Source organism: Excalfactoria chinensis, chromosome 13 (genome assembly GCF_039878825.1).
Source record: "Excalfactoria chinensis isolate bCotChi1 chromosome 13, bCotChi1.hap2, whole genome shotgun sequence".
Lineage (NCBI taxonomy): Eukaryota > Metazoa > Chordata > Aves > Galliformes > Phasianidae > Excalfactoria > Excalfactoria chinensis.
Window position 1 is genome coordinate 13,867,363 of NC_092837.1, and position 23,860 is coordinate 13,891,222.

Below are 23,860 nucleotides of genomic sequence, written 5' to 3' on the forward strand. Positions count from 1 at the left end.
GTACACAGACATTCTTGCAAGTTATGCTATTAAGACAATAATTTACCAAATGGTGTTGGGGGGACAGTTATATTGCACACCCTCTTGCTGAGAATATTGCTGTGTTCTGCCCCCCAGTACTGTCCTGTTAATCTCCCTGGAATGAGAACCATTGCTTTCATCTGATTAGCTGCCTGGGAATCTGTTCTCAGTGTAGCTCTGATTGCCAGTAATAAAGACAATTTGATTCTCTTCCTTGCCTCTTCTGCCTATGAAATTCATTTTGAACAGATAACATTCCAGTTTTACACGGACATGTTTAGAAAGCTGAAATGTTATTTCCCACAGAAAGATGAATCCACTGAATATCTTTTTGTTTTGGATTTGAGACACTCAGCAGAGAACCCCAAGAGTGGACTTAGTGCTGCAGGCAGATTGGCACCATTCTTTTTTTCTGTTCTTGTTTTGCATGCAGCATCAAAACCAAGTCCAGTAGGATGGATTTGCTGAACTGGTAGTGCTGCATCCTGCAGCAGAGCAGCGTGCTGAGGCATCCATAGATATCCATAGATATTGATGCCTCTGACGTGTTACTCTGGAATCAAGAGCTTTAATCTTTTATATTGATGAGGCATTGCAGTGTTTGGTAAGGTGTGAGCTATGGGTGTGTTTATTGTACCTTTATTTTTCTGACATTTGGCACTGTGCTGAAAGAGAATGCTGGGAAAGATGAAGTGCAGTCCTAGGCTTGCAAATAGAATGCAAGATTTGGTGATGATGAAGACAGCTCTGATGAGCCATTCTTTAAGGAACGAAGAGATACCTCTAGATCTGCCTCCCTTCTCCTTATGGGTGACTTCAACTTCCCTGACATTAACTGGGAATACAGTACAGCTGATATAAATAGGTTCAGGAGGTTTCTAACATATTTGATGATAGTTTCTTGGTATAGGTACCGAGGGAGCTGACTAGGCAAGGTGCCCTCCTAGATTTTTCATCTGCTTTAGGAATATGGAGAGGTCCCGGATAAGTGGAAGCTGGCAAATATCCCAGTTTTCAAGAAGGGCAAGGAAGAAAATCCTGCTGATTACAGACCTGTCAGTCTCACTTTGGTGCCTGGCAACATTATGGAGACTATTCTGGGAGTCATTGAAAAACACTTGAAAGACAATGAAGTCATTGATCACAACCAACATGGATTCATATTTAGCAAACAGGACTTTCCTGTTAACAATTTCCCTTTATGTCCAGCACTGCCAACCAGGCAAGGGAGGGGATTGTCCCACTCTGCTCTGCACTGGAAAGACCTCATCTTGATCACTGGGTGCAAATTTGGGTGCCACAATATAAGAAAGACATAAAACTATTAGAGAACATCCAAAGAAGGGCTGTGAAGATAGGGAAGGACCTATAGACCAGGATGTATGAGGAGTGGCTGAGATCCCTGGGTTTGCTCAGCTGGTGGTGGCTAAGACAGGTAGCATCAGCAGGGCATCCCCTGCTTCAAAATACACTTTTCCTATCTCCCCCATCACAGCTTCCCTCCTGCTTTTATTCTCTCCAGGGTCTGGAGGGTTTTTTCCACTCGCACACTGTGTCTGCATGGCCAGGGTGTGATGCAGAGCCCAGGTGGAGGTTTAATAACACAGGCACAGCAGACTGGAGATGGTCAGTTTTGCACTGACTGTGTTTTCTGTACTGAACACAGTAGCCCTGCTTTGTCATCAAATGTAGCATCAGTTGTTTGAGAAGTGCTTGAAAAGAAATACACACTCTGTGAAACTTCAAAAAGTCAAACAAAAATACATTGCACAATACTGTGCTTTAAAAAGAAGTGCTTAACAGTATTCCTGTCTTTAAAAAGCCTGGTCAGTGGCATGCCAGAAAACAGTCTCTAGAGACTGAAGGCCTTTTTGGTGGTTGCTAATGCAGTGATGATTTCCTGTTTTAAGCTAGAAGTATCAATAACTCCAGTTACAGAGAAAAGCCTTCAGGGGAAAAAGAACTTGTGTCAGAGGAGCTCATTGGACTGTTGAAATAACAATATTTTATAGATCCAACAAACAAGCTATTCCCAGCCCGGTAAGCAACATTCTTCAGCTGCAGGTCAGCTACAGCAGAAATTAATTTAGCTCAAAAATGCATGCAGCTTGTAGTACCATTTGCAGCATTACAGAATTAATTTGGCAGCAATTCCCATTCAAGGCTGGCTCTCCATGAGACAGCTCCCAAAGGGTGAGCACAGGCTTGCCCTTAATTACATGGAATGCTTTGGGAAATGCCGTGTTTAATTTATCCACTGTGGCTGGATACGTATTTCTCTTTGGTATCAACTGTATTAGGAATGTTTCATCCATCCCAATAGAACAATGTCTACTTGAGAGATAGTCACAAATGAGCATCAGTTCCGCATGATTAGAACAGATCAGAGGATGCTCCTAACACAGGCCTTCAGAACAGTTTGAATCAGGAAAATGTTTGCTGATAAGGCTGTGTGTTTTGCATTCACATCTCAGTGGCCGTGAAGGACCTGATGGGGGTCCGCTCAACTCGATTCCATCTTGGAGTGCTTGGTTGCCATTGTCTCATCTCAATCAAGAGTTAGAGATGAACATCATATATTAAATGTCAGCTATGGTTTCCATTTACATGTTGATGCAAAGTATAAATTTGGTGTATGAAGAGGATTTCTACAGAGAAATACCCATTAACAAACTAGGCAAGGTGACCCACTTGACTGTTAATTGTTAACAGGAAAGATCTGGTGGATGATGTGTTGTCTGGAGTCCATCTCCAGCACAGAGATCACAAGATAATAGTGTTCTCAGTTCGTGGGGAAGCAAGGACAGTCAGCAGAACTGCTACTTAGGACTTTTGTGGGGCTGCTTTCAACCTACTTAGGGACCTGGCTGACAAGGTCCTTGGGATGCAATTCTTAAGGGAAGTGGTGTCTGGAAGACAAGATGCTCTTCAAGAATGAAGTCTTTAAGGCACAGGACCAGGCTAAAAAACAAGACAGCGGGAAAGAAGTCATTCATTCACCAGAAAAGGAGGATAATTCCTTGTAGGGATAAACCTAAATTTGTCCGACTAGCGCAGTATTTCTGCTTCCCTGTGTAACACCCATTGCTTTTCTTTCGGAGCGGCACTATGGGGATGCAGAGCGTGTTTGTACGGCGTAGGGACAGCAGAGGGCAGCAGGAGCCCGCTGTCTGCATGCACTGCATCAGGAAAGCAGCCCCGGAGAGGCGCTCACCGAAGCCACAAGCGTGCAGTGGTGCTTTTCTGTTTAAAAGATGGTTGGGTCCTTCATTAAGTTCGGACCTTGTGAATCTCAGGAAGCGTAAACGATGTCGACCGTTAATTGTCAGTGTCTGATAAGTACTGAATAGTGCTTTAACATTCTAGCAAGACTGAAATGCAGTTTGGAGAAAACAGCACTTCCAAGCTGACTCCTGGCTCATTTGCTTTTGTTTCTTGACAATTATGTCAAAGCCACCAGGTGGGGATAAGATCCCTTTCAGTCTTATATTGGAGTTTCCACCCCAGTTACATATTAGGTTTGTGTCTTTCAGCAGTGAAGTAGCGGTAAAACTACAAAGCAAATAAGTTAAACTCAGTTCCCATCCCCAGAGGCATTCCAGGCCAGGGTGGATGAGTCTAGTGGATGGTGTCCTTGCCTAGAGCAGGGGGGTGGAAGTAGATGATCTCTAAGATCCTTTCCAACCCAAATCATTCTGTGATTCTCTGATGGCTGTGAAAGGCAAAAGGCTAAGATCAGTTTCTTTGTTTTTACCTTCTACTCACCACTGAGTGGAATATCACAACACCATATCAGACAGCAGCAGCAGTGGTTAATGGTTTCCCTTCTGCTGTTGTATCTGTGGGTCATATTGATGCACTTGTGTTAGAAATCTGTGAGAGCTGGGGTAGGACATACCACAGGGAGCACTTACACTAGAAACAGCAGCCTGCCATCTCTCCTGGGAGAGTGCCTGCCACAAGGTTATTAAATCACCATTAATGAATTTACAGTGCATATGGGAACTGTTGAGTCATGACCTGAAGCACTGATTGATAACCTGGGAAAAGGACCCAGTCAGCCCTGGGAGCACAGGTGAAAGCAATTCATCTGTGCAACTGGAAGGGGTGGAGCCTGGCTGCAACTCTCTTAGACCTCACTGAAGGGCTGACTGGTGTTGGGGAAAGGTTTTTTGTTGGAGATTCTTCTTTTGTGGAGGTTTTCCTGTGTGCCTGGATATTCGGAGCTGGGTGAGCACTTTTCCCTTGTAACACCATTCTATTTGTGCTAGTCCCTTTGCTACTATGCTCCTGTATCGCCCTTCCACCATGTTTACGCTTCTGATTGTAAAAGGAGAAAGTGTTTCTCTCCATCATTTTAGCATTAAGTATAGTGAAATTTTTCAAGGATGCATTATTCCTTTTTGCTTGTCAGAGACAGACTGTTGTTAAGCTTCAAGCTGTAACCCAAAACTTGTATTCTGTTTTCTTGCAGGTAAGTCTGGCTTGGTGTGTTTGAACTGTGCACTTTGGGAATGGGAGTGAACAAAGTAAGCCTTCTCGAAGGTGTTGCGGCCTGTTAACAAGGTCAGAGTTCTGTCATTTGTTTTTGAGCTCTAACACTGTAAGCTGAAATGAAACTGGACTGGATGGTGAAACTGCAGATCAATACAGACATGCAGACTCAATGGAATCTCCCTGTTGTTTCAGATGTGAATGCCACATAAATACATGCTCTTGAGAATTACTTTGTATGCTGCTCCTCCAGTTCATTCTAAAACCAAGAGTGAGTGGAGATAAAACAAAATACACTTCAGGGCAATACAACTTTCTATAAAACTTCCTCTGTGAACATAGAAATGGGTTCTCCAACTACAACAGTTTTTCAGGTGTGAAAATGTCTGCTTTTGAATAGAGCCAAGTTAACAGGTCTCACACTGAAAAGCTTACTTTGTAGATCATCTAGAACTGATTCTCTCTCATTAATCAACTGGCATTAGGATCTCGCTTTCAGTCAGTGAGATGCAGCTGTTGAACTGGCATGCTTTGCTTCCCACCTGTAACCTTGCTTTGTGATAATTCCTGCTAGCAGAAAAGAACACCTCCTGACCTTGCAAGCTTCCTTGCATCAGAGTGAGCAGACTTCGTTGAGGTGATGTTACATGTATTGTATGATGTTCTTAGACTTTTTCATCCTCTCTTCCATTATCTCCAGGAATAGTTAAATTCATCTCCCATCAAATTCTAGTGTTGCCTTTCTTTTGAAGTGCTGTTGGGGTCAATCAAGTGATGGCTTCTTTAAGTGCTTGTACTGTCCTCTTGGTTTCTGATTCCACTTTGCTTTCCAGTGCCAGTAACAAAAACCTTTTAGCAGTATCTCTTATGCACATGTTGTGATACCTGTTCATAGCTGTGTCACTGCAATGCTAGGTAACAGGGCAGGTACTGGATGGTTAAGGTACAGAAAATGGCACAGAGTGCGCCTTCTTTTGCAGTCATTTCTGAAGCTTTAAGTTGTTCACTTTGCAAATGCAGACTTCTTTAATATTTCATCTGAACGCTCATGCAAGCTACTCGCTGTCCTCGTATTCATTGATTAGTTTTGCAGCCACTCTGTATTGTATGCATTTTGTTACCTCGTTTCAATTACTGTTTAGATCAACCAGCAATGTTATATAAATGCTGAACAACCTTTTATGTTTGGCTCCTTCCCTTCCTCTGATACAGGTGCAAACCATTGATTTTTGTCATTACATGTGAAAATTTTCTGTGCCTTTTCATGCACAACATGACCAACTTGTGGCATCCAGCTGTAGGCCTCTTCCACACTCTCAGATATCCTTACTACTCCCTGCCTGGGGAGTTCTGCAACAAGGAGCAGTCTCCGCATACTTAAAACAGTGTATTAATTGCCCCCAAGAGCAGTAAGTATCATTGCTAATCAGGCTCATCACATATTATCAATGGAAAAAGCATGCTGCCATGTCACAAGGCTGTGTGGAAGCTCCTCTTATTAAAGGCACTCTGGATCTATTAATGGCAGAGGGTTTAGATATAGAAATGCCATCCGTCATGTTTCACTGCAATAAAAGGCAGACTTGTATTTCAGCATCTGTTTGGCACATATGAATGTTTGTTTTTAACTATGGTTCTCTGAGTACCCGTGGGCTAGGAGACTGATTGTGCTGGTGTTCACATCTATAGACATCTTTGATTTTGAATGAAATGAAATATGAGGCAGAATTGTTTCTCAGCTTTAGCCACGGAGTCAGAATTTTGTGCTTCTCCTGCTGTGGATTTGGATATTTGTCAGGCATGGTTTCAAAAGCATCGATATGATGCTGAAGAGCAGCACACTTGAAATCTCCAAGCAGGCTCAGCCATTGCGGTCCTTGAAATGTCAGCCGGCTGCCTGTGGCCCTATTTGTTCCAATGATGGAAAGCAGTACCTACATCAAGGTGCCTGGGTAGCCCTGTGATTTATGAAGTACATGACATGGTCCTGGCAATACGAAATGTCTGCAAGACAAAGCATATTATTCATAAGATTTCTGTTAAGTAATTTATGTAAAAATTGAAGATTTGTGTTGCAACCTCATTTTATCAGCTGTTCTTTGAACATTTTTTCCCCTGAGGTGGAAATCGGGTGCTTGGTAGTGATTTATATAATGAGGAATTCGCAGGCTTTTCAAATGATTTCTTTCCAGTTCAGAGGTGTGCATTGAGTGCCATGTCATGGAGATTGAGCTCAGTTCTTGCCAAAGCCAGAAACAAACCCGGTTTGTTCTGAGGCACTTGCTCTGGTATTTGTTGTGATGGCAAATTGTAAACATTTGTCCTTTTCAAACACTGTTTGGGTTTTGCAGAACTTCAGTCCCACTCACAAGGGGACTGGCATTAAATCAAGCTTCCTGTGGGAAGAAAGACAAGTTATAGTGAGTTAACAGTTGTTCAGTTCATGGCACCATTTCCAGTCTTTGCAGGAGAATGAGGCCCGTGGCCACAGTGCTGTGATGGCTGCATGGTGTGTGAGTCCGGGCTGTGTGTTTCTGCATCCTGCATAGCTGCAGAGGGTGTATTTACTATCTTTTGCATAGCTGCTTACAGCTCTAGTGTCTGAAAAGACAAAGGGAGAAAGCTGAGATGTGCCACCCAGTAACTTTGAAAAGGTTTTTCTCACAAAGCAAGCCTCTAATGGAGAACGCTGTGGAGAAATGAGTGCTTCAATAAATATGACAAGCTAGGGAGCTTTGCATAGCCTGCTTGTTAAGCAGCAGCTTGCGTCTGCGGTTCTTCAAGGTTCTGTTTAGAGCTGTGATGAAGGGAAAATACCTTCAAATAAACAGGCTGCCTTCAAGTGTGAGGTATGTCCTTCAGACCTCAGATTCCAAACAAATGTGTTGTTTTCCTCTATGAATAGATAACCTTTCTTAAGGTCTTAATGCGTGTTATGTGTCCAGACCAGTGAAGGGAATCCTTTCCATTGGATTCTGCACAGGTTTATTGAACAGCTGTAGCAAACTTGAGCCTTGCCTGTGGCCAGGACATCATTCTTTTCAATGAATGATTGCTGCTTGTCACAAATAGGCGTCTGTCTGCTCAGGGCTGGACATCCCAGTTTTCTCTCTCTGGCAGATCTTATCACTATATGCTCTCTTCTGAAGGAAATATTCTTCATGCTATTATTCCTTGAAAGTTCTGAAAACCTGCTTTGCTTTCTTCCTGCTCTGCTATGCATTGTATGGTTTTCCTCTCACCATATCTTGTTGGGTATCTGCGACAGGTCTCCGCTGTCATTCAGAAAGGGCTGAGGCTGATTACACCAGCAGTGTGGTGTAATCGATTTGATTAAAGCTCCAGGAAGAAAATGAGAATCTATAAGCATTTCTTTGCAAACAGTGCCCTGACAGCTATGCCAGCCTGTAGCAGCTGTCTTTCTTCCCCCTAATTTCATGCTTCATTGGAAACAATGAGGGGTTATTAGACAAGGAGGCACTAAGGTCACCTTCACACCTTAGTTTGTTTTCATGTGAGAGACTCAGCTGCTTCTTGGGCTGGGTGTTGTTTGTTTCTTTTGCTGGATCCATGAGCAACATGGCTTTGTATGGCTAGCAGGACACCAAGGAGAGGTTTGGAAGCCTCTTCCTGCTGCTAACTCTGTCCATGCAGGTTCATGGCTGTAGCCAAGTCACTTTATCACATCACTTGTGCCATTCTCTGCCTGTAACCTGGTGGCATGATCGAGCTCCATTTTTGGGAACAGCTCCTGGAGTGCATCACCGAGCATGGGGTGAGGTTGGTGCTGTTACCCCTCAGAAGCTTATTCAGCAGGCGGAAAGCTGGTTGTTGTACTGAAGGTGTCATGACATTTAAAGCACAAAAAACTGCTGATAGTGTCTGTATTAAGGACATGGTTGGTACTTTAGAAAAAGAAGACACTTCTTGTGTTAAGGGCTTGGCTATGAATCTGAAAAAAAATAGAGTGTGGTGAAGTTGACCAGTGAGACACTGAGAGGTGAAATTACTGCCCTGGACACCCAACCTATGATACCATACAGCATAGCATATAAGGTAAGAATATAACAACCATTTCTTTCTCAAAGACTTAATTCCCACTTGCATTAAATTCTTTCTTTATGACTGTATTATAAAATTATATTATTGGATGTGGATTTTATTCACTGAATAAATTGGCTGGGAATTAACATTATTAGCATTTGAGAAATTAATGAAAGCATGAAAGGAAATATTGAGAGAGTTGGAGCTGACACATTTGCCATAAGTTTGAACAGAGCTGTATTTAAAGAAGATGAGCATGCAAAGATACTGAGGCATAATAAAGCCTCCTACACACTGTAGAATGAAATATTTATACTGTAATCATGCTATTAATAAAGTGATGGATCAGCCAGACTCATCTGCAGCAGGACTCAGTTGAGAGACTGGTTGCTAGTGGGAGTTGAGGAGCAGAAGCATATGGGCTAGTCTAGGGCTCCCTGTCCCGACTCAGCTGCAGCCACAGGTGTGGTGGGGACAGAGGGGCAGTGGCCCATGTGCTGATTCTAACTTCATCCAGCATCAGAACAGTGATGTGAGCATCCCCCACAGAGCCTGGTTGGAGAAAAGCTGTCTATAGTTTTTATTTTATTTTACCCGTGTTTCTCTTCTCTTTTTTTCTGCTTGGTCTATCCTTTATGCATCTTAATTTTATCTCATGCTGTGAAAACTGCCTGCAAAGCAGGTAATAATTAAGCAGTTACTTAGGGCTAGTGCCCATGCATAATGACCCTCCAGGAATGCTGGATTCTGCCTTCACATTGCAGTGATAATCAGTTTTCTGTGAGTCCCTCCTGTGTGCTGCAATGGGCTGACACCATCCAGGTCCCCTGCCCTGGACACACAGCTGTTCCCAGCAGGGAGGAAGTATTACAGCACACGCTGGCTCCTTATCACTGCTGGTAGGTGGGTGAATGAATAATCAGATACTCAGCCAGCAGAAAGTGGGTATGTTGTTCCCAGGGCACACTCCAGTGTTTCTCAGTTAACAGGAGTGTTTTCCTTTGTGGCAAATTGCTCAGGTTCAAACATGAACATTGAGAATTGTACTGAGAGTTTGTTACAGATACGATGTGTAGCTGTGAGGCAACAGCTGGTATGAACTGCAGAGCCTGCAGCTCTGTCCTGCCAGCTTGTCCAAGCAAAACCAGTTGAAATCAGCATATATTTGGGTAGGCTCCTCTACTTTGTCCCCATAGAGCCAGTGTTACTGATGGCTTGGGCTGGTGAGAAAACAGCTAGAAGTACTCTGAGGATTTAAAAACATCTCCATGTCTGGAAAAAAGGGAGCAAATCTTTCAAATAGCTTCTGTGGAGTGGGGTGCAGAGCAACCCATAATTCAGTAATAGAACTTAACAAAAGGAAGGGACAATCTGTGAAGTTCCTTCTCTAATCTGTGGGATGGTGGGGTTTTTTTTACAAGGAAAAATAGACAATGTTAGCAGGTAATTGATCATGTTGGTAGCTCAGCAGCTGTGAACTGGGACAGTGGTGTAAGTTCACTGGACTGGGAGAACTCCCCTTTCCAAACAGAATTATGTGGAGTCAGTCCTCAGCAGAGAAGAGATGCGGAGCTGTTGGAGCACATCCGGAGATGAGCCACAGAAATGATCCGAGGGATAGAATGCCTCACCTAGAGGACAGGCTGAGAGCTGGGGCTGTGCAGCATGGAGAAGAGAAGGCTTCAGGGAGAACTCTAGAGGCCTGCCAGTATCCAAAGAAGCTGTACGAAGGAAGGGGATGGACTCTTTAGTGAGGTCTGCTGTTACAGGACAGGGGGAAATGGCTTCAGACTAAAGGAGGGGAGATTTAGATTGGGCATAAGGAAGAAGTTTTTACAATAAGGATGGTGAGGCACAGGTTGCCTGGAGAGGTGGGTGCCCTGACCTTGGGGACACTCAAGGTTGGGCTGCTCAGGGCTCCAATCACCTGACCTAGTGCAGGCATCCCTGTTCATTGCAAGGAATTGGACCAGATGACCTCTAGAGGTCCCTTCCAACTCTAGGGATTCTATGATACTGCGGAAGCTAATTTGGGCTGCTTATTGGCACCACCCAACTCACGTCACCCAGTTCATGGGTTTAACCTGGCCAAAATTAGGCTTAAGACATTTTCTTCTTCTCCATCCCAGGCCATTTCTATTAGTCATCATCTCCTTCTTTTCCCTTCTCAACTGAGACGCTGCTTATAGATGAATGTTGTACATTATGTCTGGACTGCCCCAGAGGTGTTTCTTTTCCATGGCAGTTGGATTTGGTCCTATGGTAACTTAACTTCTCCTCAGGAGCATTCAGGCCCAATGAGAAATATGGAAGGAAGTTGTGAGATCTTCAAATGAAGTTTGATAGGGGAGAGAAATACAGGTTTTATTTTGAGGGAGGATACCTGACAAAGCTGTGGATGCTGATGACGCTAATTATATAAATAATGAAAGAATGTCTCTAAAATATTAATACACTGGAATAATCACATGGGAAACAGAACTTGGGTCAGACCTTTAGCAAGACACTGCAACACGGCATAGTATTCTTGAAGTGAATAAGGAAAATGTTTAGTGCTATCAGAGGAGTCTGTGGGACCGAGTGCTCTATTCAGCAGCACAGACAGTCTGTGATTCCAGGAGGGTGGGCTCATATGCATACAGCAGACCTGGCACTCAGTTTTCTGCTGTGTCATTTAAACACTTAATGCAACATGGCATTATCCTGGGGAGGTATCAACTAAAGCATCAGTAAAGGCAGTAGTGCACAAATGGTTAAAAAACAAAAACTGAAAGCAGCGAGGCAGATTCCTGGCATTCAGGTGATCACCACAGTAATTAATGTCAGTTCAGTTTACTTTCAAAGTCAAATTATCCCAAAGTGAGTTAACCTTGAGTGAGTGACCCTTCTGGCCATGGCCGTAGTGCCCTTGCTCTCATTTCTGCCCTTTCCTCATCTGAAAGATGGCCGAGGAGCAGCAGCTGACCCACATCAAGGTGGCTGTTCTACCGCCTGCACACAGAGCAGCAGGAGGGGAAGCACTTATTGCTCACACATCTCTAAAACTTTAAGATAGGTTTCTCTCTAACTAGTCTCTTCTTACCATGTTTACTGTTTACTAGATTCTGGTATTTGATGTACAGTGTGTCTGCGGTAGGGAAGAAAGATAACTGAGCATCTGCTAGAAGTCTGTGATTGAATACAGATTTCATTCAATAGGAAAATACAGCAATGGGTCACTTTCTAAATGAAATAATTTCTCTCTGAGTTTCCTGAAGTTGGCTTCAGAGTGTGCCCTAAAAACGCGTTTGGACTTTTTCCCATGTGTTGGTTCAGATGGGATCTCTCTAAAGCTGTAATTCAGTGTGAGGAAAAGCAGCATGGGGTTTTACTAGATATCAGACAGATTTGGTTAATTTTGGCTGTGACTGAGAGGAAACGCTAAACAAAGTGGTTACTGTATATTCTGTTGCCTTAGAGACTGAAACATCTGTATCCAGGCAGGCAAGTGATGCAGCCATGGTAAGATCTGACTTCCTTACATTCCTGTGTTCATCTTGCTGTCAATAGAAATGTTTTATGGTGGGAATATGCTGGGCTTCTTTAGCATTGTATTTCTGTGCTTGTGTGACATGGCATGGGCTAGGAGGGCTTTTTAATTAAAGTCTAACTCTGAAGTCAGGACGCTCCCTAAGAAAAGATGCTTTTACACGAATAATTTTTCAAGATGAACTTGGAGGGACTTGAAATGATTGTGGTACTGGTGATCATTGTTGGATTTGTGAAGGCGCTTGAGCATCTGGGTCTCCTAGAAGGCAATTATGAAGGTAGGACGTTAAGAAATGCAAAATGATTTTATTCTGAAAGCCATTTGCTGCAGAGCTTTATACTCGCATCTGTGCATGTACAGCGTCTGAGTATCTGAGCACCCGAATAACAGCTCGGATAACTTTAAGGTGCTTTCTTTAGACAAATGAAATGTATTTTATATGCCAGTATTGCATTGTAGTTTTTACTGCAGCTCTGGAAGTAAATGATATCATCTTTGATGATTCTTTACCTGTGTTTAGGATTGTTTCAGGAACTTCGGTGCAGAACTGTATGCTTTAGCAAAGTGCAGCTTGCATCCTGGAGCACAGAATGAAGAAAGGCTTTATGTTTTAATAAGTTTATTGTTGCAGCTTCTCAATTTGTTCTTGTTGCTGGCAATGTCGTGGCTTATTCTTAGCTATTGACTGTTATTAAACAGAAAAACCCCCAAACCTTACTGAGCTTATAGGGATGAGTATTTCTATCAAAATCAGCTCAGTCCTCTTTTAGAGTATTTATCATTAACAAATCTGCCTATTCTTGCTCTATAATCTCACGAATGCTTTACAAAAGCACACAAAAAAAACTACAGATAGTGAAGTCAATCTGCTATGCTGAAGATAGTTTGAGGGAGCTGACTACTAAAGATGCTTTAATTCTCCTTACCTCTCTGTTTTTATAAACAATGTAATTCATGCAGAAGCATGGAAATATTACACAGAAGCAGTAGGGATGAATTTCAGACGGTGTGCTCTATAAATCAGAACACGCCTGTGTAGACAGCAGCACTGTTTAATAGGAAGAGTAGATTTACAGTGTAGTCAGAATGCTCACGGATGTGATATACATCAAGCAGCTGCTTTTTATGGAAACTCAAGGGTCGTTTTTCATGGTGAGCTGGTAATCCGCAGGTATTAAAATAACCTTCACTACCCACAGATACTGAGCAATTACTCCTTTCTGCTTCAAAGCTCACGACAGCCTGAAAAAAGGTGAGGTTGCTGGCCTCATATTAATTACTTGGCAAAATTTAGTATGGGGTTCAAGGAACCTTGGTGACCATTGGGCAGTGCTTGCTGGAGGAAAAAAGTCATGAAAGCTTTGGTTTGTATGTGCTTTGACTTCAACTTGCCATACATATTTCTCTTCCTTCCTGCTGCTTTGACTTCTTTAACCTGTTATGCTTAATTAGGAGGTTCCTGGTGATTATTGTTGCATGGCATTGTGAAACAACATTTTGAAGGTAGGTCAATAGTATAGACTGCTAGTGGCTGTACTTACTAGCTCAAGGTCTATGGAAATGATTGTATTTTGTAGGCAAGACAGAGTGGCTACAGAAAAAAGGCATTTATTCCTGTTTTCATTTGTTTTCAGAATTCTGCAAGCTCCTACTATAGATAGGAAAAAGTTTTATATGGTGCCTGATGTACGCTTAATTTCCCATCTTAGCTCCAGCAGAGTCCTTAATGAATTGGCTCCATACGAGCACCTGTTTTGTGGAATATTTTTGTTGTCTGAGTGAATTCGATGGGCAGATGCTGCTTAGAAACTTGGTTTAAATAGAGAAAGCACTGAAGAAGGAAGTTTTAGGGGAGAGCTGTGTGTTTCAGTGGCTGCATTTGCCCAACATCATGTTTTCTCCCATACTTGAGACCTGCATTTGTGTCATGAGGGAGGAATTGCATATTTGGTACCATTAACCCCTAAAGAGGGGGGAAGTTTGGGATAGCTGAATAATTCAGAGCAAACAGTTGTTTCCTGATGGGATTTAGATGAAAATACAGGGTATGAGGCTGGGGTTACTTGGTGGATTATGCTGAAAATGGCATCAGGTAAAATTTACACGCAGATATTATAACTTCAGAGCAAGTTGGCATATTCGTCCTCTGTAGCTTGAACACGTGCACATTTATGGCTTAATCCCATTTGCTTCTGCAGTGTCGACCCAGTGTGAAAACATACAGCATATGCATACTTCAGTGTAGTCCTTGTCCTTGTGGAGTCTGATGCTTACCTTGTGTTAACATGGCTTAAGTCAGGTTATCTCACATTGTTTTTCATCAGAGACCATGGACTGTTTGTTGCAATAGTTTTATTGAGTGGTAGTTGTTATATGAAGAGATAATATTCTATTTGGAAAAGGTTTAAACTGGTATTAGCTTTTATTAATGTTAGCAGCTCTACATATAGGGCTCTCTAGGATTTAGAGAGTATGCTGCTACTTAGGACTGTGTCTGCCAGTACAGTGTAAATTCTTCAAGGCCAGATGATCCTAACAAGAAAACAAATTGCTGTGGTCACGCTTTGTTATGCAAAGAAAAAAATACGCATTGGATATGTACGGCAGTGGAAAGGTGTGTACTAAATCTCAAGCACAACATATGGACTGCATGCAAACAGCAGCCGCAGTAGCTGGAAGGTGCCTTTGGCCTAGATAATTTGTAGCTGCTGTTCCTATCTCTTAAAAAAGTTGTGGATCCCCCCCTCATACTGAGCAGCTTACAGTAGTAGTAAGCTTACTTACTTCGTATTTACTATTGTAAGTACCCTGATAACATGTTCTGTGGGTTGATTCCACAGTAATTATTATTTATGTTCATCAGAACTATGAATATAGAGATTTTCAAAGTGATATTTACAAGTGTCTGTATATGTGTATATATATACATACATATATAGATAGATATAGATATAGGGGAAAAGGACCAGAATGACTACAGACTGAAGCAGTCTAAACTACCCGAAACCCCTGAACCCTTCCAGCCAGCGATGAGTCTGCTCTGCTGAAGGTCACTGTTAGCAAAGAGAAATGCCACTCTTCGAATTTGAGTTCTCAGATCCAACAGTCCTTTTGCTCTCAATCTAACACTTAGAGACATCTGGAAAGGAGAGCCAGCAAGAGGACTTGGTGCTGCTGAGGAAGAGCCTGTCTCTGAGCAACCTGTGCAACACTCAAGCCTGTAATCTGCTTTGCAAAAAGCATTAGCCCAAACCACACATTTAGCTGAGCAAAAAGGATGACTTCAGAGTTTTCCTAACTGAGCATTTTTCTGCATCAAAAAAAAAGTGTTTTTAAAACAGTATTAAAAAGTTTGCAAACAAGCCGTTCCCCATCTGTTCTGTTAGTATTAAAACATAGTGGAGGGAGGCTTCTTTTTTTTTAGCACCTGCTCAACAGCTCCATGTTCCTGGGGAAAACTACTATATTTCAGCTTCTGCTTGTGGTTTCTGAAGTGTCAGAATTTATTTGGGGCATTGGGGGTGGCACGGAGCTTCCCCCAGCAGGGCAGGCAGCAGCTTCCAGCCTGCCCAGTGTACGAGATTTGCTGTCACAGCCACAGTTCCCTTCAAAGTCTCCTGTGCTCTGACCGTAGCTTAGCAGGAAGTATCAAACTGTGTTCACACTCTGGGTTGTCAGAAGCCAAATGTGTACTTTTCTTTGTCACTGAGCATGATGCCCATCTTTTCTGCTATTGGAAAGTACCAAGCTCTGATGGTATGTATGAATGATTAATACTACCTTCCAGCTACTGAATAGGATAATATGATTAATATTATCTGCCAGATACTACCTATGCTAGTAAGCTATTTTTGTTAAAGACAAAAGAAGCTCATTGTGGGCCAGTCTGGACCAAACGTGAGCAATCTGCGCAATGCAGGATCTGATAGGTCAGAACTATCAGCCAGTATTTGCCTGGAATTTGTCTTGTGCCTTGCACTTCTAGCATGCCGTGTCAGCCCCACCAAAACCACAGCAATTATCCATAATAATTCTTTAATTTCAAGAAAGGAAAGAAAGACAGCATGGGGGAAAATAAGAGTTCATCATGGCAGTGTTGCTAAATGAACACAGCGGGCTGTGTTTGCGGTGGCACAGGGCTGGCTGAACCAAACCAGCACATTCCAGAATAGCAAACAAAACAACTCTGTTTGTGTATTTGCCTTTGTGAATGCTGAGATGCACGTTGTAATGGCAAAATGCAACAGCCAGACAGCTGTTGTACACTCAGTGACAGAAAGAAAACCCTTATCAGAGCTGAAATGTTTTCCTGCTGTAGCCCCAGCAGTTACAGCACAGTTGTTTGCTCTGTTATCCTGTCTTGGTTGGTGCTTGGTGATCAATGACTGCTTTGCCCTCAGCTTGCCACATCCAGCTCTTGGTCATTGTAAACCATCTAGAAGTGGGCAGTTGGAGTGGTGTTACTTGTTGTCATTAAGCGCTGCATTAATGACTTGAGCACTTGAGTTGTGGACTCAGTATAAGCTGTTTGCAGCAAGTATTTGGTTCTCTGTCCCAGCTTTGAGTTTGTTTGTTTTTTTACCTATTGCCTCTTTTGGCTCCCTGACCAGCTGATGAAAGTGTTTATACTCACAGAGGGAGGAGGTCTGGCTTATAAATCACTTGTGCACACCTAGGTGAGCTAACAGGACTGTGCCTGTGTTTGTGAGCTCAAAAAGTGAGGGACAATGAGTGTGCCATGGAAAAGAAGCCTGTTTGCTGCCATCTATGCTGTGGTTTTGGACAGCCTAACCATGACAGGAGCGTCAGGTTTTTTTCCTCACTTCTCCAACATGATGCTGGGACAGACTAAATGGCTTTTCCTGTGCATACTTGTCTTTTTTCCATATGTAAAACAGAGTTAAAGTGAATCATGGAGTCATAGGATATCAGAGTTGGAAGGGACAGACAAGGATCAAGTCCAACTGCTGAAGATACCTTGGCCCTAAAATACCTGGAACTTTTAAATGGAAAGGTACCAAATCAGTAGAGATCAAACCCTAGGATTCTGGTAACAGTGTTCTGTTATGTACTGCTGTGCACATAATAAACCTCTCTTCGTTCTGCCACTACTGACAGACTCCTCGTAGTGATCGTCTAATTTGCTCTTTAGAAGTTGGGTGAGAGATCGTCACAGGAGACTTGATGGGTATAATGCAGAATTAGGATCCTAACTTTGTCCCACTAATCTCACATCACTCCTGGTTTGTAATGTCAGCGGGATATTTTACATCTCTGTTCATTACCTGCAATGGCAAAATTTTTCTGCTGAAAGTAATGATGTTTTCCAGATAAATATACAGCTGCACCTTTCTCATGTTCAGTGTATTCCTCAGGCATACACGCTTCCTTCAGATGCAGAAAGTAACAAAAGAAGATGCTGGCTTAGTGTATGGTTGCTAATAAGCTGTCAAGATAAAAAAGGTGACAGTACAGGTTGGGCAGAAGATTGTACCTCTTCTCTTAGGTATGGAGAAGCAGAATGGGCAAGGCTTCCTCCGACACCTGCTACCACCTAAGTTCTAAAAACATTACAGATATTTTGACTTCTAAATGCATTTTTCACTGTTGTCTTTTATCACAGTGATGGAGTGGAACTGATTTCCCTCATTGCCACGATGCTGTCAATCCTGTTCTTCTCTATCCAGCAAAAAGGTGATTTTCATTCTGGCAGGCAGTCTGTGCTAGAATTAGTTGCTGTTTCAATTTACCAGACATCCTACATAAAGGACATTGGCAAGGAGGGTCAGAGGATCTGATAATTCTGATAGGAGTGGAATAGACTTTTGGAAGAGGTAAGGTCAGTACGTTGTCTAATGTACCTGAAGCCTTCTCATCAGACAGCTCAGAGCGTGGAGGGAGAGAAAAGCTGTGTGGGGCTGAACTTCTTGGGTATCAAAGGACACCAAAGGCCAGATAGATCTTGGTAGTGTAAACAACGAGAAGAAAATGTTAACCAGTACTAAGCATTCTTTCCTTCTCTCCTCCCAAAAAGCAGCACTAGAAACACCGCACTTTTTCTTGGTAATCCGCTTGTGCCGCAGAGTCTTGTATTGTCAACAAAAACAGCAGCGCAACTGAGACCCTGAGCAGGCACAGAGAGAGTGATTGAGGCATGTGGGGCAGGTCTGAGAGCACCATGTATCAGCCCCTTGTTTCTTCCTTTGTCTCCTTTAGTTGGAAGGCTTTTATTTAGTTCCTTGAAAGAATCTCTACCACCAAAGGGAAATGAAATGTCTGCCTATGGAATGTGTCAGTTTGGGACTCAGGCTGGTGAAGGACGTGGGTTATGTCTGCCTTTTGATAAGCATCCTCACTCTTCTTCCTTAGCCTGGTAGGTCACCTTAGCCCGAGCAGCATCAGACTCTCTGCCTAGTGGGTCTTTGTTTCCATTCATCTGGGATCACTTTAAAACTGAGCACCTGTCTTTTGTTTTTCACGCCTGAGGGCTTCAGTCCAGTGGGGAGGTACAGAGCAGCCCATATGCTGACAGTGCTGTGAGCAACACAGATGATGTTTCATCTTCTCCCTTAGAGAAGGCAGGGCAGGGGATATCATATCTGCGATACTGTGCAAAAGTAGGGACAAAAAAAAAGCATCCATACACAAATATTGTAAGAATGATGCAGTTCTCACACTGTTCTTCAAATGTTTTTTTTCCCTTAGGCTGGGAATGCTGTATTACACTGCAGCTGCTGTGAGCATATCTGCACAGCTTCCAGACTGTGCTCACAGCTTTTTCTTCACTCTGACTTGGGCTTCTCTGCCTTCTGTCAATAAAATGTTGTAGTACAAATAGAAAGAGGCTGCCCATAAAGTTCTGTTCAGTTGGGTTTTTTACCCATAGGCATTTTCTCAATGGCAGATAAAGCTTCTGGGCCATGTAAAAATAACTTACTGGCTCCTTAATCATCTACTGGGTTTCTAAAGCCATTGAAAGTTACACTTATTACAGCTCTTATTGAATCGCTCTTTATTTCATTTAATGAGATAATAAAGCAGTTTGTATAATTATTTTTATTTAGCTTGAAGTGGGTTTAGTTGCAGGTGGGCTGTAGTGACATTTGTGTGCACATAGCTGTGATACCCACTCAAACCTATGTTTTGTCTTGATGTGTTTCATTGTTTGGTCTTGTTTTAAAAGTTGAAGGCCTTCTGTGCTTGGAGCTTTGTCACTTGGTGGGCTGGCAAGTCGTACTGCTCTAGGCCAGGGAAATGCCCTGTCTGAAGGGTTTGGATGTGCTTGTGCAATCACACGGAGTGAAAAAGATGACATGTTTCTACCTGACAGATAATAGCTAAAAGATTCAGCCACATTGAAGCGCCGCCTTCCTGTGTATGAGAAGCTAAGGCTCGTGCAACTTGTTGTTATGCTCTGTGGCTACAACACTCGTGCCTTGTGACTGTGCATACCAAGCAGCTTCTTTGTCTCAGTACCAAACAGAGGAGGTAAAATTAATGATGATAATAATAATAGATGGACAGTTCTTTTTTTTCCAGGTAGAAACTGCTGGGATACGTGTATCCCAAGGGGAGGTTGTATCAGCAGGAGAAGGGATGAGTGCTGAGTGTCACTGGCTGGTGATACAGTAGCAATAGTCACGCTATAGGACAAGGCAGGTGGAAACTGGATGCAAGTTAGGAGTCAATACATAAGCTTGTTTTTCTCAGTGCAGACGTTTCTAAAGGATGTGGGGAGTGTCTGTGGCCCCAGAGTTCCTGTAGAGTCCACCATGATGGACATAATCAGTGTGGGGCACTTGTAGGGCTCTGCATAATGCCTAATGCTCAGCTCATATTGACAGAATGTCAATTTTATTTCTATATCTCAAAAAACCCTCTAGCTTTGGGCTTGCTATTTAATGCAAGTTTGCTGTGCTGTGAAGTGGAAAAAAACGTTTTGCTTTAGTCTGTGCTTTTCCATTAAACACCTGACCCACTTCTGTCCTAACTGGATGCTTCTGTGCTTAAAATTGCTTCATTGCTCAGTTCTCCTGGATTCAAAAGATTTTACCAGTTGTCAAAATTCTCCCCTTTTTTTGCCTTCTGTCCTGACCTCTGAATTGTTACTATTCTTAAAGAATATCTTCTATTGTGTCGTTTGATGAGGTGGAAAAATATGAATTCAATAAACATCCCAACAGTGTTGAGATGACCTAATTCTGACATCTTCAGAAAGTTGTGGGCTTTTCTTTTCCCCCCCTCATTTCCTCCTTGTGACAATTTTGCTGTACGGTATGCATATTTCAGCAGGGGAAAAAGAAGAGGTCCATAAAACTGTGATCCATCTTAGTTTTCATTTTTATGTCCTTCAAAAGGTTGTGCTTTGTATATTATGTTTTTCAGTGCTTTGAGCTTGCGCTGTAGCCACTGATTTGAAGAGCTTTGGATAATATGCATCCAATTAATGTGTTTCCTGGAAAATGTAGGGAAGTCATTTTCTTTCACCTGAGGGTGATACACTGCAGTTCTATCAGATTGCCACAGTGTTGGATGCTGTATGAGAATCAGAGATATCTTTCAACGATGGTCTGGAACAGCAAACAAACTGCTCAGCCCATCTAATATAGCTTCAAGTCTTACTGGGGTGGTAAAAAGCAAATCACTGCATATACAGGAACTTGGGAGTTGCCAATATGATCATTCACCTGCTTGCTTTACCATATAGTCTGATGGTTTTTCCCCTTTTCAAATAAGAATAGCTCCACTAATTGCTTTGGCCGTTTTTCTTTCTGAAGAACATTAACATCACTTGCTTCCTGTTGACCTAAAATTATTTCCTAGCAGCACCAAGTGCTGGTCTATTTCTGCTTTTGTTTTCTGCAATCCTGGGCCAGCTTCACAGCTCTTAAGTTCCCTGGGATGTTGGCTCTGCCCCTGCAGAAGTTTTTGATGGTCTCTGCACTCTATCTTCAGATTTCTCTTATTGCTTTCAATGGGGAGGCCAGTTCTGCCTGTGAAGGGGCATCAGAGCAGCTCCTGTGAGCAAACTTGCCCTTCTTGGACTCTTGGATACATGGGGGCTGACCCATTGTAAGAATGTTAAACAGCTGTGCATCTAATCAATAGGTTAATCATGTTGCACTGCATACCCAGAGCTGCTCTTATAAACAAGAGCTTCCGTTTAATGTAGCATTCAGGCTACATAAGTGTAGATTAAGACCCATTAACACCCAGGGACTTGGAAATGCCTGATAAACCTACATGGTAGGCTACTGTGTGGTCTGGCAAAAGCTTTAACAGCCCATGGCTAACGAAGCACTATTTACTATAGGTCATAAAAGTAGACGCAAATGTGGCAAAACCAATTACTGTGGAAAATGAAACATCTGAGCGTGAGATGAAGGAAGTTGTACATGAATGCTTGACAAGAAATCTATTGAACATATTAAATTATACACATCTCCCAGAATAGCTGGAGTTTTAAAAGGAATATAGTGCAGCAGTGCTCAATCAAGGACAAAAATACAAGCCTGGTGCACATCAGACTTGGGACAGCTTACACGCAAAGACTACTTTGAAAGTGAGAAAACAGCTTTGAACTCCCCAGCATGCCATTACGCAAATACACACCCATGCAAATTATAAAGAAATCTCTCAGTAAAGTGAAGGAATGTGACAGCCACCCTCCAGCACAAACCAGGACACAGGAGATACAAATGGAAAAGGGGAGGGGGGATGAAGAGCAGAGGAGCGCATGGTCTGCACCCAGGGGTGGCAAATTGCTGCTCTGGAGCTGTAACGTCTGGATTTATTGCCTGGACTCTGATGATCAGTGGTTTACTGTCTGGGAAATGAAATTGAATGTAAATTTATGTATGGGAATAAGATACCAATAGCTTTCTAGGCAGCTCAGTCAAGTGGACTTGGAATTTAGCTTTCTGGTCTGGTGAGAAAGGTTAATGCATGTTGTACATTTGTATTAAGATAGTTGGGGGGTGAATGAGCAACTGGCAACAGCAAGGGTGTTAGAGCAAGAGGAAACTGCTGTCTGCTCTTAACTGCTTTTCTGTGTGACCTTACATGTTCTCGCTGGCAAGTTGATCTATCCCAGTTCCCTACCCCTCTCAATACTTAAAGGTGCATCTATAGCTGTAGTGCTTGGGGTGCCATGAATGTGCAAGGTATTAAGTTGCTGAAGGGCTCCAGAGGGATGGAGGAAAGATACCCTTCCAGGTGAATTTTCCATTCCAAATAGAGAATATCGGCTTGATTTCAATTCCCATTTCTGACAGCCAGCTGTCCTTGCTGTTCAAGATCACTTTTCCAGTTATTTACAGAACAAAAAAAACCCAATTCCCTGAATATTACTGGTTTGGCAGTTTGGATTAGTAGACTTTTGACCCAAGGAAGGAGCTCTGGATTCTTTTTTTCTCAGTTAACACTTTCTCACCCAGCATGGATTTCAGGTGTGCATCTTTCAGAGAGGACTCCTGTTTATTTCAGAAACGGGATACTTCTGGCAACCGAGACATTCCTTTCCTTACAACTCAAATGACAGCAGGCCTGGGTACCTTCAAAGTACTCTACAAAAATGTTGCCTGTACACAGCATGCTGCTCAGCCCTGGCTGCAAGCCTGCTCTGTTCCTGCAATTCATGTGAAAGGCACAGCAGCAGTCAGCTCATCTCATGCTTTTCTCCTTGGTGACCCTAATGACTTTTACACTGACTGCTACAAAGGCACGAGCAGGAAACCTTGGTGGAATAGAAGTGGTGGGGTCAAGAAGAAAAGTATAGAGCCCCTCCCCAGCAGTTGTGAGTTAGCTATCTGGGATGTGCTCTTCAAATCCCTGAACAACTTATTGCTAATGAATAACCTAAAGCAGGTTTGATTCCAGCTATGTATTTCAGCAAGCATATTATGGTCTATCTCCTAGTGAGACCTCACCTGAAGTACTCTGTCCAGATAGGGAGTACTCAGCACAGGAAAGATGTGGACCTCTTGGAGCACACCCAGAGAGGGGCCACAAAAGAGCTATGGAGCTGTAGGTATCCCTTTTCATTGCTGGGAGTTGGACAAGGTGATCTGTAAAGGTCTTTGCAACTCAAACAATGCTGTGATTCTATGACCTCTTTGTTGGTATGCTTATTCAGGGTGATGGAGGAGAAGGGGGTGTGCATTTATTTGGAGCACAGGTGTGATTGAAGCCATTTCTTGCCCCACAGAGGCCTTATGATCATAAGGATGTGTGAGCTGCATGCAGTATTATTTCCTTAACTTTGAATTTCAGTGCCTTTGTATTTCAGCACATCTCCACTTGCAGTTTTCTGTTAAGCCATGATGAAGAAGAAAGAGCAACTTGCAAGTTGTACCCTCGTTGCTTATGTCTTCTTGCCCATATGTTCATTCTCTTTTAACTAGCTCCAGTCCATCTGATCTCTTCTCATGCAGAAATCTTCCTATGCCTTAGTTGTTACTATTGCATATATTTAGACCAGGGACCTTGATGATACAGCCATGTTTTTGAGCTTTCCTGAAGGTGAAGCATTAAATGCCTTTAAATAATTGCATGTTAATTCTCAGTGCAATGTTTCCTCCACTGATGTAGAAGTGCACATTATCATCCTTACACTAAGTTGCTCAATATTAATGAAATATGTTTGTAAAGCACTTTAAAAGCTTGGCACGGTGTGTTACTTCCTAAGGTGCAGATTGCTGAACACTGTTTAAAGAACTAACAAGCTGAATGCTACCATATGCAGTATTAATTGCACTGTAAGATTTCATTATA

At 42.6% G+C, this 23,860-nt stretch overlaps 1 protein-coding gene across 5 annotated transcripts in view; it reads left to right on the plus strand.

Moving 5' to 3' along the window:
* Positions 1–23,860, plus strand: part of KCNIP1 (potassium voltage-gated channel interacting protein 1) — a 150,481-nt gene that overhangs the window by 74,212 nt on the left and 52,409 nt on the right. Inside the window, exon 1 of one of the 5 annotated variants that reach the window (XM_072347933.1) lies at positions 11,753–12,060. The exons of 3 other annotated variants lie outside the window; for them this stretch is intronic. Coding sequence is in view for 1 of the 2 variants with exons in the window: in XM_072347929.1 (XP_072204030.1) it covers positions 12,266–12,365 (100 nt within the window). In the remaining variant the exon portion in view is untranslated. Of the gene's footprint in view, positions 1–11,752; positions 12,061–12,118; positions 12,366–23,860 lie in introns of those variants that run through there. One more of the 5 variants, XM_072347929.1, reaches the window with a different exon arrangement.